At 39.0% G+C, this 17,281-nt stretch overlaps 1 protein-coding gene across 10 annotated transcripts in view; it reads left to right on the forward strand.

The window, feature by feature from the left end:
* The first annotated feature begins 2,165 nt into the window (after nt 1–2,165).
* The window catches only part of CFLAR (CASP8 and FADD-like apoptosis regulator), a 24,767-nt gene continuing 9,651 nt past the window's right edge, over nt 2,166–17,281 (forward strand). For 3 of the 10 annotated variants that reach the window (XR_774190.1, XR_774189.1, XM_010564768.1), the window contains exons 1-10: nt 2,482–2,646; nt 3,201–3,294; nt 5,499–5,645; nt 8,597–9,028; nt 9,695–9,800; nt 10,749–10,884; nt 11,059–11,156; nt 12,260–12,311; nt 13,069–13,118; nt 14,261–14,339. Coding sequence is in view for 1 of the 10 variants with exons in the window: in XM_010564768.1 (XP_010563070.1) it covers nt 8,733–9,028; nt 9,695–9,800; nt 10,749–10,884; nt 11,059–11,156; nt 12,260–12,311; nt 13,069–13,118; nt 14,261–14,339 (817 nt within the window). In the remaining 9 variants the exon portion in view is untranslated. The other 7 variants (XR_774193.1, XR_774194.1, XR_774195.1 and 4 more) reach the window with 7 other exon arrangements.

The raw sequence follows: 17,281 nt of genomic DNA on the forward strand, positions 1-17,281 counted from the left end.
TGTTTGTGTTGTTAACCTGCCTTGAAATCTCTCCTAAACTACAAATCTTTGTTGAGCTCTCAAACTATGAGCTTCTATCCTGCAATTAGATCTTTGCCGGATCAGCATTTATTAAAACTTTTTACATCAAGGCAAGCGCATTTTCTACAGGCAGCTAATTGAAGTTAGGAGTGTTTGCTTCAAGGGGTTTTACAACGAATGTACTCAGGACCCATGCTTCTCTTCCAATTAAGTTTACTGATTTCATCATGGGTGTCAAAACATTCAGGGATTCATCCAAACTGTTTTACATGTATGACGGGGAACTGATTTTACAGGTGCTCTGTATGTTCCCTATCCTCTGTTATAGGCCAAATAGAAATCTGAAAGTCAGATAATCCTTTCACCATTGTTCCAATAGAGAAGAAAACCTCTTGAAAATAGACTCTTCCCTTAGTGACTTAGCCTTTTTTTAAATAAGAATAATAAAAGCAACACCAACACATAACAAATGGAACTAGTAACACCATTTATATATACAGACAGAATGCACTCAATCTGATCATACCAAGTCTGATTTTGAAATATATAGCATAAAAGCCAAGTTCCTAGTATTTTCAGAAGCATAACTTCTTAGAAGACTTTTTTGTTTTACATAACTAGAAGAATCTACAAAATTAAAATAGATCAAACCTGTTATGAAAGCATATAGAGAGAAATATGTCCAAGCCAGAGATTTATAGCCAAAACCCTGTAAATTGAAACACTAGGCCCATGTCTTCCCAATCACATCTAATCGTACTGGTATGGTCTATGTTCTACATTTATACTGATTTACAGTTCCAGTTTACAAGAGATGTAACAATGAGAACAATGTAGTATTTCAACTTAGAAACAGGGGGGAAGAATGAAAAAAACTTGCATATAACTCATAAATGCTGCCTAAAAATATGTGAAAACTGTTTAATAAGCATATAAAAATTAGGTAAATTAAGGAAAAAGTGGAGTAAGTAAACAAAAGAGTATATTGGTCACTTAAGCAGTGGCTGTGTTAAAATGGTAAGTCATTCAACCATTTTTGAAAAAATATAATTCTTCTTTCATAAGCCTGCAGCCATACCATCTCCTTAAACCTCTTCTATTAGCCTGTACAAGTCTTTAAATGTTTCTATGGAATAGATCAAAAGAAAAACTGTGCATATCGATTCACAGCAGGTAGCTGGTTTCCTTCTGAATCAGCACCAATCCAATGCTACATCTTAGTAGCAGGGATACCATGATACCCTTGAATGACTGATATTAAAGTGAGAGCCTGAGTGTACAATTTCAGTAAGAATCCAGTTATTTTTTCAGAACACAGAGCAAGTCACTTGGTACCTGACCAAATTCTGGTGTGGGTGATTCTTTCTGTTTCCGTTTTCCCTGCAGTTCCAAGAAGAGCATGACTCTCTGCACAACAGTGTGCTATCCCAGGGTACTGTGCTTCCACTGCTATATTTTTAGCAGCACAAAAACCAACTGTTTTGTAAATGCTTTGAAATCCATTGAGCTGGGAGTTGTATATGATGTGTCTAATTTCACCACATATGGAGGTGCTTTTGTCTATTTCAGCAGATAAAATAGCACAGGATTTTAGTCCTTCAAGAGAGCAGCTCCAGCTACAATACTAGCACCTCAGAGTAAGTCACTTCATGGAAGTTGGTTTATACCACGGGAATTACAACACCCAGTTTACACGGACGAGGCATTACTTAAAATTTACTGAAGATTATACAACAATGGGAAGCATATAACTTTCACACGCCTGTACAATATTATTCTATGAACGAACTCAGAGCGACAGACCAAGATATGAACCAAGTAAGGGCTTACTTCGGCATAAACTCCCGCCAGAACACCCACTCTTATCCCAAGTCTGTAACTGCTCACTGAAAAACGGTCTGTTACTACTGAATGGCTACCGGGGCCAATACAAAGCTGTTTCGTCTGTCCTCATACCAGCAGCAGTATAAAAAGTATAGTCCCATAAGCACCTATACATATACTGAACTCAGGACCATCTTACTGACAACCTCTTCCCGTCACAACGCTACCAGCGCCCCAGCTAGCCAGAAGCCATTTTGTACGTAACCCCCACCCACAGGCGCCGGCAGAAGGTTGCGAGCCGACGAGACCTCCCTTCCGCCACAGCTCCGCCGCCATCTTGGAGTAGCTGGGCCGGCTTGTTTACGCAGCTCTGAGTCTCATCTCCGGAGGTAAACTCTAAAGCAAAAAAACCATAATCCTTCCCTCGCCTACGCCCTAAAACACCCAACGGCCGAACTCACAATAAAATCGTAAGGGTTAGCGAACGTGGCTCGGCAGATGTATAATGAGGGTAAGGTGGCTAAAGCCAGTTCCCTCGTCTCTCAGCGAGGGGACATCTCTGTCTTGAACAGCCTTGCTATCTGCACGCAGAGGCGCGGCTCAGGTGTCTCCAGTAGCCATAAGAGGTACGAGCGAAAAGCACTCTGCGTGTCCTACTCGCGAAAGAGAAAGAGAAGTGATGCTTGAAACCACGCCCGGTATTGGGGAGCCTGTTAGGCTGGTACCGCCTCCTCCTCCTCCCTGCTCCTAATGTCGGACCTGGCCCCGCTGGTGTAGATGAGACCTCCCCGGCGCGTTTGGGTGCGTTATACCTTTCCCTCTTCCTTTCCCTCACATCTCTTATCCCACCCTGCGCCTGCAGTATAGGCGCCCCAATACCCCGTGCTCCGGGATCGGGTCCTCCTCCCTGTCTAGAGCCGGTCCTCACCGTGGGGCGGGCTGAGCCGGGTGCGGAGAGCCGAAGCGTCCGGCGCAAGTGGGGCCTTAGCCCGAGTATGCTCGTGAGGAGAAACGAAACCCGACGCTGCCCATCCGCCTGAAACTTTTTAAACTTGAAGACCGGAGTTTCCTCTTGCTTCATTTTCCAAATGTGATTTAAAATGATGTAGTTAGAAAGTTGCGTGGAAATCTGCATAAACTCCCTGTGGTAAAACCAGTTTTAGTTTTGTTCTTTTGATGAGGAGGATTGGGATGTTAAACTAGTGTATCTCTAAATGGAAATCAGCGTGGTTACTGCTAGTTTACACCGAGAGCAAACTATTTAAGCCTAGTACAATAATGAGAAATGTGAAAGTTACAGCGGGATTTCCCTGTTTTTCCTAAGTATCTCATACCAAATCCTCTTTCTGTTATAGGGAAATGTGAAAGTTGTGGAGCACGCTCCAAACAATTCAACACTTTGAAAAATGCCAGATGATGCAGATTCAAAATGCAGTTACCTTTTGTGTGGTTTCATCACCTCTACCTCTTAATGCGGAGTGGAGGAAGCACAAAATGCAGCAAGTGCCTTCTATAGCAAAGTAACCTCCTACTCTCTAGCGTAGGGGCTTCCACATGAGCTCATCTTGTGAAACAAAGATCCATTTTCCATATCGGAACTACGCCCACTGATTGTATATCCTGTTTTTGCTGCTGCAGACATGGTTGTAAATCACTGAAGAAAAACGCTGTCAGAAATGACAGGCTCTAATTGTAGACCATGTCTAGAGTGTGAAATGTTTCCCTGCTTCTCTCGAAAGACCTTTCCTCTTAATATGAGGCCTGATATGTTGAATTGTTACTAATACGGGACACTTCTCTTTGCCTTGATAATCACATTGGTATTTGTATAGTGTGCAGCATTTGTGTTGCAGTCGTGGGAACAAGGGTTTCATATATGGTGTTAAACAGCAAAGAGTAAAATTGCTTAAGCCTTGTACATGCATACAAGCCTCCACTTGTTAATGCCAGTAGGGAGTTGCTGGAGCCTCGTGCATCTGTGTGTGTGAAGTTTTAGTGTGTTGTTGTTTCCTGCTCCTTGGGGGAAAAAAAAAAGAAAACTTACCCCTGATTTTGGTTGTATTCTGTATGGACTGGGGGCAGTGTGAAATAGTTCAAAAATGGGAGTATAATTAACTTTAGATATGTTTTTCTGCCTGTTTTAGTGTGGAATGAAAATGATTTGTGGTCTGAAGAGTAAACGTGCTTGCTAATATTCTCAGGTGTTTACCTTAAAAATTTTCTTCTTTTGAACCTTGTTTGCAGTGTAATACCCAGGGTCAAAATTCAGTGCAGACTTGGACAAATGTGCCTGTGACAAAGGTGGTTTCCTGTGCAGTATGTGAGAAATTATTTAGCTTTAAAATCTTATACTTTGCTCAGGAAAGTCTGAAAGTTAACTAAACACATAAACTTGCATTTAAGTGCACTTTGGTGCTATCTCCTTGAGATGTGTTTTCTCTCAAACCTCTTTTGGGGACAAGAGGACAGATGAGTCACCCTAAAATCAGTGATTTTCTTACCAGAGACCCTAAGACTGTTTCCCAGAAGAGCCCTTCCTCTGTGAAAATTTGGGGTGATAGTGAACTAAAATAGCCAGACTTACAGATAACTCTTCCGTCACCAGTCATTTTCCCTCAGTGTACCAGGGCTTTTCCTGATTCTTTGAATACAGGAAGAAAAGAGATTTCATTGTTGTTGTTTCACGTGTAGGCCTGCCCCTTTAACTTGCTCTGCCCTTAATGTCACTGACATGATCTTGTAGTATCCTTTTATCTGTCAGTGGTGGTGGTTGTGTTAGACTTCAGCTATTTGGAATTATTCTGGATTTCTTTCTAAAATTGGGAATGTAAATGAGAATGTGTAGTACTTTAGGTTTCTTTTTTTAAACATCTTCCTGCTCCATAAGCTTTGCATTGAAATCTTTACTCAATACATGAAACATTGACCTGAAGAGAAAAATCTTGAGTGTGTTCTTGCAGCAATATTGGCAAATTACACACGTACATGAACACACAAACTAGTGGGGCAGCTTTATCTCTGATGAGTATGAAATTTTTCTCTTCTCTTGAGAAGATAAGCTGTTTTTCCTCTCCTCTTTGTAAAGAATTTACATTCAATAACTCTTCTCGTTGCAGGGCCCAGGTAATCTAAATTGAAAGCCAGGCTTCTGGGTTTTACATTGTCATTGCTTTTCTCTTTTTCTTTAATTGTTGCAGCTATGATAACTGTATCTGTGACATTTGCAAAAGTGGTGGTATTGGATGGAAGGGTGAAGCATGATGCCCTTCATGGTGAAGTGGATCTGGCTCAGATGTATGCAGGTGGAATGTATCAGGCTTGCCCCCATAGTGTGACATTCCTGCTATCAAAATACGGTGACCTGGGTTTTGGATGCAAAATTATAAACTGTTTTAGTTTATACTAAACACTTAGGACATGTTGCTGTTACTCATTCCCCACTTAGAACCCTAGGGGAATGAATGTTATTGGCAAATCACTATATGTGCACAGCTGTTTTTCCTTTTATTTGGAGCATCATTCCTGGTTCACTGGACCAGTGGAATTGTGCAGAAGAATGCATGATCCTAGGTCATTTTTCCTTGGTTTCCCCCCCACTAAAATTAGGAGGTAGCCCCCAGCAGTAATTTGTGATGTTGATATTTGTCCAACAGAAGACGAGCTAATGTAATCAACTTTGTCTGTGGACCATCATTGGAGAATACTGAATGGAAACCAGTGTGTGCTGGATCTGGATCAGTGGATTTGGCAATGGTCAAATGCCGGTCTTCCGATGTTCTTGTGGACAGACTTGTATACAGGTGAGAGAGTTTCAGCACTGGAAGTATTGATCAGCATTTTTTTTATAATGAGCATGCAATTTATGTTATATAAAGGAAGTTCACAAAAATAAATAATTCATATGTGTTTTTTAAAGGCAGATTATTTTTAAGATAACGTATAAATAGTAATTTTGTGTGTCTGAAATTTCAACTCTGTAGGAGATTCCTCCCTACCACCACCACCCGTTTTTAACTAGTTTTAAAAGATTAGATAAAAATCACCTAGAGTCACCTAGAGTAGATTAAAAAAAAAAAAGTTTATCTGAGATTTCTGAAAATGGCCAAAAGTTGTTAAATTCCCATCTCCCTTCAGAGTGAGTCATAAATATGACTTCCTCAAGCTCTTTTGAAAGTCCCAGCTGTATGTACCTGGGAGATGCTTTCATATGAGAGTGTTTTGTGCCTCCCCCCTTCTTGACTGCATTATGTCATGAAAACAATCTTTGTCTTTCTGTAGAATTCTAACAAATGTTTGATGCTAGACTGAAAATGAGAAGTTAGCAATAAATATGCTTTTCCTCTGGTAGAAGACTGTACAAAACACGTTCCAGTTCATGAGGGGTTCCTCTGCTTATCAGAGGCCTGAAAATTTTCCACCTTGCCCTTCCACTCCAGCTGTACAAGTGATAGCATTGCAGGTCCATGTGTGAAATAGAACAGGTTCAAAAGCACAAATATTTTGTCTACCCAGTTTGGTTTGTTGGAAACAAAACTTTTCAGCTTGCTATATTAAAAATACTGTGGTCCTGGCTATTTGAAAGGGGCAGCTTCTACTGATGTTTGATTTCTGTTTGTGAGGTTTTTTGCTGCTTGCCCTGTTTGCATTAGGGTTAAATGTCATTGTACTTCTTAGAGCAAACAGTGCATTTAATTCTCCCAGGTTCCTAAATGGTATGATGTAGTGAGGGAAAACACTGTGTTTGTGCCTGCCCCTTTTGAGTTCTGAAGAACAGAACTGTATCAGAGAGGACAGTTGTGTGCTGTAGCAGGAGTACTATAATTGTGTGTTTTCTCTAGGTATTTAGCACAGTCTGTGTAGAACACACAGGAGGCTGCAATGGGCTAAGCAGGGTATCTGTGGCCTTGTTACACTCAGCTGCAGTTGAATGCTCTGTGCTTCTGAAAATGAGCCAAAGTGGCCTCAGTGCCGTTTTGAGGACTCTGTTACATATACATTAGATCTCATTTACACTGTGGTGTGGAAGTGCAGGAGTACTTAAACTTAGCAATGGTTGGGTCTTCTAATGTTGTGGGTTTATGATATTTTACAGCTTGCCTGTGCTGCCCTTCCTTACGTCCCCCTTCCATTTTGCTTCTGAAGGTGTGACCTTGAGGTCATAGCATGTCTTCTGAATCACTAGGGGATTATAACACGAGTAGCTGCTATCAGCAAGATTAACAGTGTTTGGGTTTTTTTGTTGTTGTTTTTTTTTTTAATACTGCTGACTTGCTATTATGACTGTCAGCAACGGCTTTGGAGGAAAAAGCCACTGCAGTTTTTGACTCCATAGAAAATATGGCTCACTGGGATAGATGTAGATAAAGGAGACTTTGGCCTAGGAACTTAAATTTGATGCACTCTTTTAGTGGGCAGTGGAACCCAGTCCATGGGTTTAATCAAATCCAACTCTTATTCCCTTTCTGAGGAAAGTCAGGTGCATGTATAGAGTTATTTTTCATTTAAACAGCATTGGAATGGAAAAAAAAAGAACCTTGTAGATGAATTTATCTCATCTCCTTAATGCATGGACACAATATGTGACAATTCCAGAATGTGTAACAAAAGGCTGAAAATGCTTTAAAAAACGTTATCCAGGTGCTGGAATCTTTCAGTGTATTAGGCTTTGAAGTCGAATTGGTTTTTGCTTTTCAGAACGGTTTAAACAAAACTCTGCAGTATAGTGACTGAACTCCTTGTAAGGGCCAAGATTTGTCTTCGGGTTGCTCATTTCACCTTTCTCCATGTAGGTAATGGGGGTCAGAGAAGGTTAGATAGAATTTTCATAGTTGGTGGCAACAGAAACTGAGCATAGCACCCTACTTATTTTGTTAATCACATGGGTGGGGGTTTTTCTAGGTTTGAATTTTTATTTCAGTTTTCAGTATGGTGAATCATGAGCATCACATGAAGAAAAAGGCAGTCTGTGGCATATCTATACTTTCAGAGTTAGCCAATTCGCATACTTCAGGTTAGAATTTTTTCTGTGTGGTTCTTCAATCTTTTTGAGCATGCAGGGTGTGTGGGGGGAATCCTTAAAACCCCAGTAACTCATTCAGATTGGAATCACTTTAAATGATGCTAATAAGTAAAGAAATCCACACATTCCTGAATTTATAGATAATTAATATTGTAAAATATTACATATTATATTGTGAATATTTCCTTTATTTTGACTTCATTTAAGGCAGAGTGTGTGCCTGATAGCAGTGGTTTTATATGTGGGGGGGGGGTTAATTCTTTTGTCTACAATGTGTGGTTACACTACCTTTTAGCTCCCGAAACTCTTCCTGAAAAATGCCTTGAGACTTTTAGGGGAGAAAAGGTGGGGGTGAGCAGAGGAGTGGAGGGTTGCTGGGAAGAGGTCGGAGCTTTAGACTTAAATTGCTGTGGAACTTAACTCTTATTTCCAGAAGCATTTGAAATATCACTCATCAGCAAGCTGACGACTTTTGTTTCACTTCCTATGGAATTTACAGACTTGTGTTAAGGTAATTTTACTTTTAAAAGAACTTCAGTTTTTTTCTGATTAGTATGACCTACCAAGTACTTTTTGTTCTGTAATGAACAGCTGGGAGAACCCCTTGAGAACCGGAGGTCTGTGTAAACTACATTGGTGTTTTAGTTGTAAGTGAAATACATCAGATAGAGAGTTAACTGTGAACTTGTGCAGCAGATCACTGATTCAGTACCTTTTAATTCTCTCCTACAGAACTGCTTATGTAAAAATGCATCTAGTTAACAGTGACCACCAGAGAAGTGCTGTGGTAGACATGGGCTTCATGTCATGTTGGCTTCCTGTTTAAAAAACAGTAGGCTGGCAGTTTTAAAGGGACAGTGACAAAGTGATGACCAGGTGCCAAGTGCCAGCTGTCCTTATTCACCAGATTGAACAAGAATTGGATAAAGAAGAAGAAGAGATGATGGTTTTCCTTTGCCGAGACCTTGCTCCTGACTTGGCCACTGCTGACCTTAGAGAGCTCTTGGTGGCTTTGAATGAGAGGGAGAAACTGTCTTTTCTTGGCTTGTCTGAGCTGTTGTACAGAGTTAAGAGATTTGACTTGCTGAGGAGGATCTTGAAGATTGAGAAAGCAACAGTGGAAGCTAACCTTGCCAGGAGTCTCAGACTTGTCCCTGATTACAGGTAATACATCTATTTCAGATTTCAAGGCTACTCTGTTTTGTTCAAAATGTGTGTGAGTTGCTTTTGGTTTTGCGGAGGGGTTAATCAATAAAACCAGTGGTGTTCGTACAGTTCTAGAGTAGCAGATAGAAAAGATGCTTTAGAGGAAAGTCAGCAGTTAGAGATATTTTCTTTTCTAGTTTGCTTTGGGCACATAGCCTTGTGGTATAGCTTTTCTCAGGGGGCCTGTCTCTTACTACTTTTTACACTGTAGCTTTAAGAAGCTTAAATTAAGAATCTCCAGTTGTTGTCGTTGAGAAACTTCAGAAAGAAATATATGTACTCATAATGTTAACTTTTGACTGAAGTAAAAACCCTGTAACTACTAGGTAAAAAAGTTGAAGATGTGTTCTGTTGTCTCATTCTCTCACTTCATCTCTATTGAAATATTAAGGAGACTTCTGTTTTCCTAGCAGTGGCTATTAGACAGTCAGTCTGAGTAACGCAGGTGCTTATTAGCAAGAGTAGGTATTTTGTAATTGGATCTTGGAGCAGGGTAGGCTTTTTTCCTGTTGTTTAATTGGGAATGGTATATTAAGACTGGAACATGGGAGAAGTTGGGTAGTAGGGCAGGTGTGGGATCTTGCTGAAAGCTAATCATTTAGGAATGTCTCAACTTTATTTCAGGGTACTAATGGTAGAGATTAATGAGAATCTGGAAAAAGAAGAAGTGGGTTCTCTTGTTTTTCTACTCAGAGATTACGCACCTCGTATGAAAATGGTGAAAGATAAGGTATGTCTTTCTGCTGGTCTTCTCTGGAGCAATGAGAGATTGAAGTAAAAAGGGAAGTAGCTAGACAGTAAAGGAGGGGAGAAAGTACTGCAAGGGGTAGTGAGGCAGGAGCAGACAGAAGTCAGAAAGTGGAGAAGGAATAGTGGCTTCTATTTAATTTTTTTTTTTTTTTTTTTTAATTCAAGAAAAGAGGCATGAGAAACAGTAAGACGGAACAGTGAAGACTTGCTGTAGTGAATGGTGTTAGCATGTCCCTTACAGGCAGAAGGCATTAAAAGAAAAAAAATCTATCTTCAGTATTACTGATCTGAAAGTTCATATATGAAGGATCTCAAACCAATACTCATATGAAATGTATCTTGAGTTACAAGGTCACTTTTTATGTCTGTGCTTTGCTTTACTTACAGAAGAACAGTTTTATTTTAATTATGTCTTTCTCTGTACATTTGCATTCTGAATATTTGTTTCAAGTGCTCTGAGAAAGCAGAGATTCAGTAGAGGGGGTCCAGAAAACTTGACCACTGTCCATAGAAGACTGAAGATTTCTATCGTCTTCCTTTGGGTTTTTTTCTTTTTCTCTCTTTAACCAAATAAAGAAAGAGGCCCTGCAAATTGTCCAAAGCCTTTCTTACCTCTTGCTTTGTGGCATGTGAGGTGACATTCCAACTGGCTGGCTTTTTAGCAGCAAGAAAATGCAAAGCTGTTTCCTCAAAAACTTTGATTTGTTTTTAAGAATATCGCTTCCTAGTTTCCATTACTCCTATGATAATACCAAGAATTCTTACATTTTCCAGATAATTTTCTTAGTGTTTCAGAAGGTAATGTCCCTAGTTCTTGAATATACAACCTTTATGACCCCCCCCCCCATTATTTTCTGGGTTGCTTTGTTACTTACTGATAAAGAACAAATTACTGATATGACAGTATGGTTTTCTGTTGCTACTCTAGAGTTTTCTAGCTCTTGTGATTGACCTGGAGAAACTCAATTTGGTGGCTCCTAATCAACTGGATTTGATAGAAAATTGTTTTCGAAATATTCACAGGATAGACCTGATTAGGAAGATTCAGAAGTACAAACACGAAGGTAAGATGCTATTTTTGCACTGGTTACTCTTGATATTAAGGATCAGATGTGTTCTTCCTGAAGACAAAATTACGAGTTACAAGTCAGAGTATTTGCATGCTTCAGGGATTTAGGCTTTTAAAACAGTTGGTATATCATGGTGTATTTCTCTGTGTGTTTCTGTTAAATTTTCAGCTTTAATGTCCTCCGTTCATTCTCAGCCAGTATATGTAAATGCACTTCAGGCATCTCTCCCTAATCTCAGTCTGATTGATCCTCCTTATAATTCAGGGGTAAGTATGCAATAAATCAGACAGATCCTTTATTTCTAAATATTGCCAGACATTGAAAGGGGGTTCACCTTTGCAGAGCCTAAGGAATGAGAGATTGCTACTAACTAAAATATTACTTGGTTTATTTCTCTTATTCCTGTTACTTGCTGGGTTTAGGGTCTGATTTAAATCTTCTGACTGAGAAAGATCCCCTTTAAAGAGCTTCTGTGAATTTTTTCCTATTAGTTGGATATGTAAAATCTGTATCTTGAAACTTTTTTCTACTACTCCGCGGAGTGAAAAGTATTGCTTTGACTGTTGTTTGCAAAATGTATCGTTCTTCTTTGTACTTCTGGACTTTGCAGGGAAAGTAACTTTTTAACTTTGGAAGCTGAAGGTTATGGCTTCTTAAGGAGAGCTTTTCAGATTTTTTTTTTTTTTTTTGTGGTTTGTTTTAATCTCATTTTAACAAAGATATCTCAGTATGTGAAAAGTCATCAAATCCTATTGCATGCTGTATTCTTTATATTTGGGTTAGGTCTGATATTGTAACAACATGACCTTACTTAAAGTCATTAGTCTTGCTAAATGATTTGATGAGAACACATTTCTGTCACGTGTTCAGTAAATATGTACATATAAAGCTTACATACAAGACACCAGTGATGCAATTTGCCTTTACTAACAAAGCCACAACAGCTTTGTTTTCCATACTACTAATAGGAAAGAGTTTGCATTGACTTTCCATATTATGATAATACTGTTACAATTTCCTTTCTAATTCAGTGAAAGTTCCTTCCTGCTGCTCTGTAGGAAACAAAATTCACATCGTCAGAGTTTTTTTGTTTGTTTTGCTATGTTAGGGAATAAGCTTTTCTTTGCTGTTCATGGCGAGCTGGTAATTTTTTTCTGAGGAGAAAAGGTTTTGGATTTTTTGTTTGCTTGTGGTTTTGGTAGGGGTTTTTTTACTTGTTATTTTGTAATTCTACTTAGCTGATAGATGTGAATCTAAAATATGTAATCCTTTTATTGAGGAAGAAAAATACTACTGTGTTATATTTTGGAACTCGTGATTATTAATTCTTGAAGGAGACAGGGAAAATACACCTTTTTCTTCATTTTAGATCCAGAATGTGAACAAAGAAAAATCACAAAATGGACAAAGTCTTATTCTAGGTAAGAGCATTTTATCTAGTTTTGATAATCTAAAAGAGCCAAACAATGAATTTCATTGTATCAAAATGACTTCTGTTTCATAGTTGTGTTTATAGCTAATCCAGTTGATAACACCAGAAGCAGAGAGTATTTCGTACCTCTGAAAATTCAGCCTTGCCTTGCCTTATTGTTTGCTTTGGTATTTGCTTTGCTTGTGCTGCCACATCTCAAAGCTTTATTGAAATTGTCGTGGGCTTCCACTGTCACAACTTTTTAACAGAATAAATAGTTTATTAATAAAATAATGGAAAAGGTTGACTAGCCAGCTCTGGAGGCCCGTGTAGTACAGCAGTGCCCACTGTGTCTTGAGTAGGAAGTTTTTGTGTCAGTTCAGTGGTGAACTCTCCACCAGGCCAGCCAGGAAGTTGTCCAGTGAGTACCAGGTTCTTACCATGTGTGTTGTGTTCTTTCTGGAAACGCAAAATACTTCTCAAATATGGTGATTTTTAAGAGTAGTTGGCTGAATTCTCTCATTGTAGGAGGGATTGTTTGTTTGTTTATTCTAGTCACAAGCAATGTAGAATGCAATCCAAATAATGTTTCTGAGGTGAAAATTTTTGTGTTTTTTTTAACTTCAGTAGCATACATAGAAACTAAGAGGTCCAGGTGAGTGAGAACTTGGCTGAACTAGATAGGTTCCTCTTTAACTGCTTTGGTGTCAAAACAAATGTCACTGGTACCTACATACTGAGATTACTTCTGTATGTTTTAACTGCAGCAGAACCAGTCCACATGTCCATTCAGGAATCTGGACCAGTGTCACATAAGGTATGTGCTTGTGCATATGTATCCATGTAAATATAATAAAAACCTCTGCAGGTATTTACCTTAGTTTTCTTTGGGTTTCATTTTGAGATTTCCTTTAATTGCGTGCAAACAGAACAATGTGTACATCCATATCTTCCTCAGCCATAAACAGGTTTTATGAATTGCTTTTGCAGAATATATGTTTAATATAAAATATTTGCTACTGCTCTGGAAGCAGCAGCCTGCAAAATGCATGTACATATGATGCGTATGTGTTATATATTTATTAGTGGAGGCTAAGTCAAAACCTGTTGGAAGTCAGACCCCTTGCCATCTACATTAGAAGTCGCAGGGTTTCTTTACATGCAGTAAATTTTGTGCCTTTTTTCCACCTGCCCCTTGGTCTCCAGGTAGAAGACAGATGTGCTTTGAGTATTAATGATAAGAATGGATTACTGCTATTTTCACTAGCTCTCCTATAGGCCAGGAACCAGGGAGTTAACCTATAAGCAAATCGATTGTAATCTTTTTAAAGGTGAGAAGAACTGTGATAGAGTCATTACAGATTATTTAGGAACAAGGAGGTTGTTCCACTAAATAAAGAAATAAATGTTGTTCTGATGAGCAGTGCTTGCGTGTACACCTGAAGAACACAAAAAGTTCTCTACATTTATTGTGTTGGCAATATGAAGCTTATAGCTCCCAACATCTCAATAGCAGTTACACTTAAGGAAATTAATTTGGAAGTACTGTAGAAGGATCATTGCTGTCGTAGTCCAGGCCTTTAAAAAGCCCCTCAACTCCATACAGTGCTTTTTTTTTTTTTTTTTTTTTTTTTAAACATTTGAAGATCTGTTCAGAGTTAAGGTTCAGTCTCAAACTTGCTGCTTTAGTTTCTGGTACAGTCTTAGTCTTTGTTTAAGGATCTTTATGGTACTAAGATTGCATAACACAAGGACGCAAAAATTAAGCCTGTACTAAAAATAGGAGGAAAAACTATTAGTTCATGTCTCCTGTTCTTTTGGTTTTGTTGTGTAGATAGGACATACTACATCCCGGTAGATAGACTTCTGCTAGCTACAAAAGAATGTAATTGAATAGATCAAGTCTATAAGTTGAGAGAGTGACATTTTAACTTGGTATTTGTCCTTCACGTTCCTCAGGTGTTTGATGATCAGTACAGAATGCAAAGTCAACCTTTAGGAATATGCCTGATAATAGACTGTATTGGCAATGACACAGGTAAGTCTCTGGAATTTCAAGTTCCTTATCTTGTTAATCTTGGATAATTAGAACAATTTAGTATAAAGAATATGATGTACATTTACCAGCCAAATGAGGGTAATGTTGTCCTAGTCAGTCTATCAATTCTAGTAAGTCTTCTAAAGCAGAGAGTTGGAAGGCCCAACCTGAGGTTAAGCCAACTGTCCTAACTATTGCAAACAATGTTTGGTTGGTTTTTGGCGCAGAATCTCTGAATGAAAGAACTTGAAAGGGGATAGGCTGAATTCTGGGAGGGAGAAGAAGAATGTTCAGAGACCGACAGAGCAGTTAAGCTATATATTGACAGAGATGGTAAAGATAGTGTTTCCCACCAGTTAACAAAACCAAAACCAAAGCTGTTGTGGATTTGAAGCGTAATCATATCGGACACCACAGCAATTGAACAGCTGAAGGCATGTGGTCATTTATTAATAATGCACCTAGGCTTCTGTTACATTTTTGACAGTTTAACTGAAACCATCATCATAGCTTTTTAGGGAAAGGAATTTTCTTCCTTCCCTCTTGGTTTAGCTAAAAAAAAAAAAAATTAAAAAAAATTTGCATGTAGAATTCAAGATAGTCAGTGCCTTGGTTAAAATGTGGGGTTTTCCTGTTTGCCTTTGTAGAATCCAAAAATTAGATTCTTGCATAAGCAAAAAAAACCCCACTCTCTAATCACTGTAACACATGAGGCTAAAAATAAAAATGAAGAGAGTACTTGCAGTCAGTTTTGTAATAGGCTAGGAGACGTAGGGGAAGAAAAGGGTTTGTTGGCATATCTTTTCTCTTTATCGTAACTAATGGTCCAGCAGATGGACCAACTTAGAATTATTGATGTAGTTGTTGAAGAGTAGTGGATGCAGAGCACAGACACAGAAAGTAAATTTTTTTTATGTTTGCTGTCAATAGTATTTTAGGTAAATGATATAAAACAAGAGACTTAGTTTTCCATTAGGGTAACAGGAACTAGAACTGATTCATAATCCTGCCATGCATGGAGAAGAGGGACAAGGAATGCACTTAACACAGTTACATGCAACTGGGAAGCATCCTTAGGATCTGATTTCAGTCTGTCCTACCAAGTTCATCAGTGACCTCTGACCAAAAAAAAAAAAAAAAAAAAAAAAGAACAAGGATGCAATTGCTGGATGTAGAAATTAAACTGTTCAATCTAAAGCACTTCTTCACTTCTACTCTCTCAAAAAAAAAAAAGCTGACTCTGCCCCAAGAGGAAAATAAAACAAAGCCTGCCAAGGACTGAAAGACTGGGGGTGGAGGAAGCTCTTGGGATCAAACATTCTGCTCTGTCCTGTTGACTGCTTCTTTACTTTCCTGTTCTTCTCTCTTTCATGGTAGCTTTAAAGAATGAACCTCTTGATGCAAGAAACTTACTATGCAGCCTTAATCTGGAAGGTAGCACGATAATCTGCTCCAGTACCAAAAGAATTACTTATTACTTGGAGTTCTGTTTCTTAAAAGCAAATAGAAAAAGGATTGCTAGAGAATTTTCAGTGTGGAGAGCTAATGAAAACATGAGGTGTGAAAATAGCCTTGTTTAAAAAGAAAATCTTTCAATTTCATTGTCTCTAATGGGATATAAACATGTGCTGACCTGATTTATTGAACAAGAGTGTTTTACTATGCCAGGTCTGAGTTTTTTAAATGAAACAGTAAGTATAAAACCAGGTGAGGCACGTACACTGGAGTAAACAGGAAATAAAGAAGGAACTGCTATGTCAGTTCATAGTCACAGATACATGCATTTAGATGTGTGCCTTCTAAGGAAGAGTCTGTCTTTTGCACAAGCAATATACTGTGCAGACCCTTTTGTCATAGTAATTGCTACTAAATACAAAGGTGTGCACAAAATTAAAAAAAAAAAAAGGCACATGGTCTTCATGAACTCATATGGTCATTTCAGTACTTGTACAAAAACAGAAAGTGTGGTTGTGATAGAGGAAGTCTGCTGACTGGAAAGGACAAAAATGGGTTACATGTTTAGCATCTGACATTTAAGATACACATTGTCCTGGTTTCAGCTGGGATGTAGTTAACTGTCTTCCTAGTAGCTGGTACAGTGCTATGTTTTGAGTTCAGTATGTGAAGAATGTTGATAACACTGATGTTTTCAGTTGTTGCTCAGTAGTGTTTAGACTATAGTCAAGGATTTTTCAGCTTCTCATGCCCAGCCAGGGCACCTGACCCAAACTGGCCAACAGTGTATTCCATACCATGTGACATCCCATCTAGTTTAGGAACTGGGAAGTGGGAGGGCAGGGATTCGCCGCTCGGGGACTGGCTGGGTGTCGGTCGGCGGGGGGGGGGCAGTTGCCCTGCGCATCATTTGTACATTTCAATCCTTTTATTACTACTGTTGTCATTTTATTAGTGTTATCATTATCATTATTAGTTTCTTCTTTTCTGTTCTATTAAATCGTTCTTATCTCAACCCAGGAGTTTTACTTCTTTTCCTGATTTTCTCCCCTATCCCACTGGATTGGGGGGGAGTGAGTGAGCGGCTGCGTGGTGCTTAGTTGCTGGCTGGGGTTAAACCACGACACACCTGCAAATAGTGGCTCTGCTGCTGTTGTGCCAAAACCATCGAAAGCAAGTCTTTGTGTGTCTCAGTCTCCATGCATGTCTGCATTGGATACAGAAGCAATTAAACCATGTGTATGTCTCAGATGTTTAGCGTCACCAGTGCATCATCAGCATTTTAACATGATGGAAAGCAAGACTTTCGCTGAAATAGTGTGCTAGTGAGATTGAGGAGGGGCAGGACATATGGCATTGCTTAAAGGAGTTTGTCAGAAAGGCATCCACTACTCTATAGAGTTGTTGTGCCACAGTACTTCTGAAGTCTGAAAATACCAATGAAAGAGAAGAGGACAAGGAGCACATTAGGAATGTATCTGTGGTGT

The sequence above is a fragment of the Haliaeetus leucocephalus genome, unplaced genomic scaffold (genome assembly GCF_000737465.1).
Source record: "Haliaeetus leucocephalus isolate CR32 unplaced genomic scaffold, Haliaeetus_leucocephalus-4.0 Scaffold1, whole genome shotgun sequence".
In the NCBI taxonomy this organism is placed as follows: domain Eukaryota; kingdom Metazoa; phylum Chordata; class Aves; order Accipitriformes; family Accipitridae; genus Haliaeetus; species Haliaeetus leucocephalus.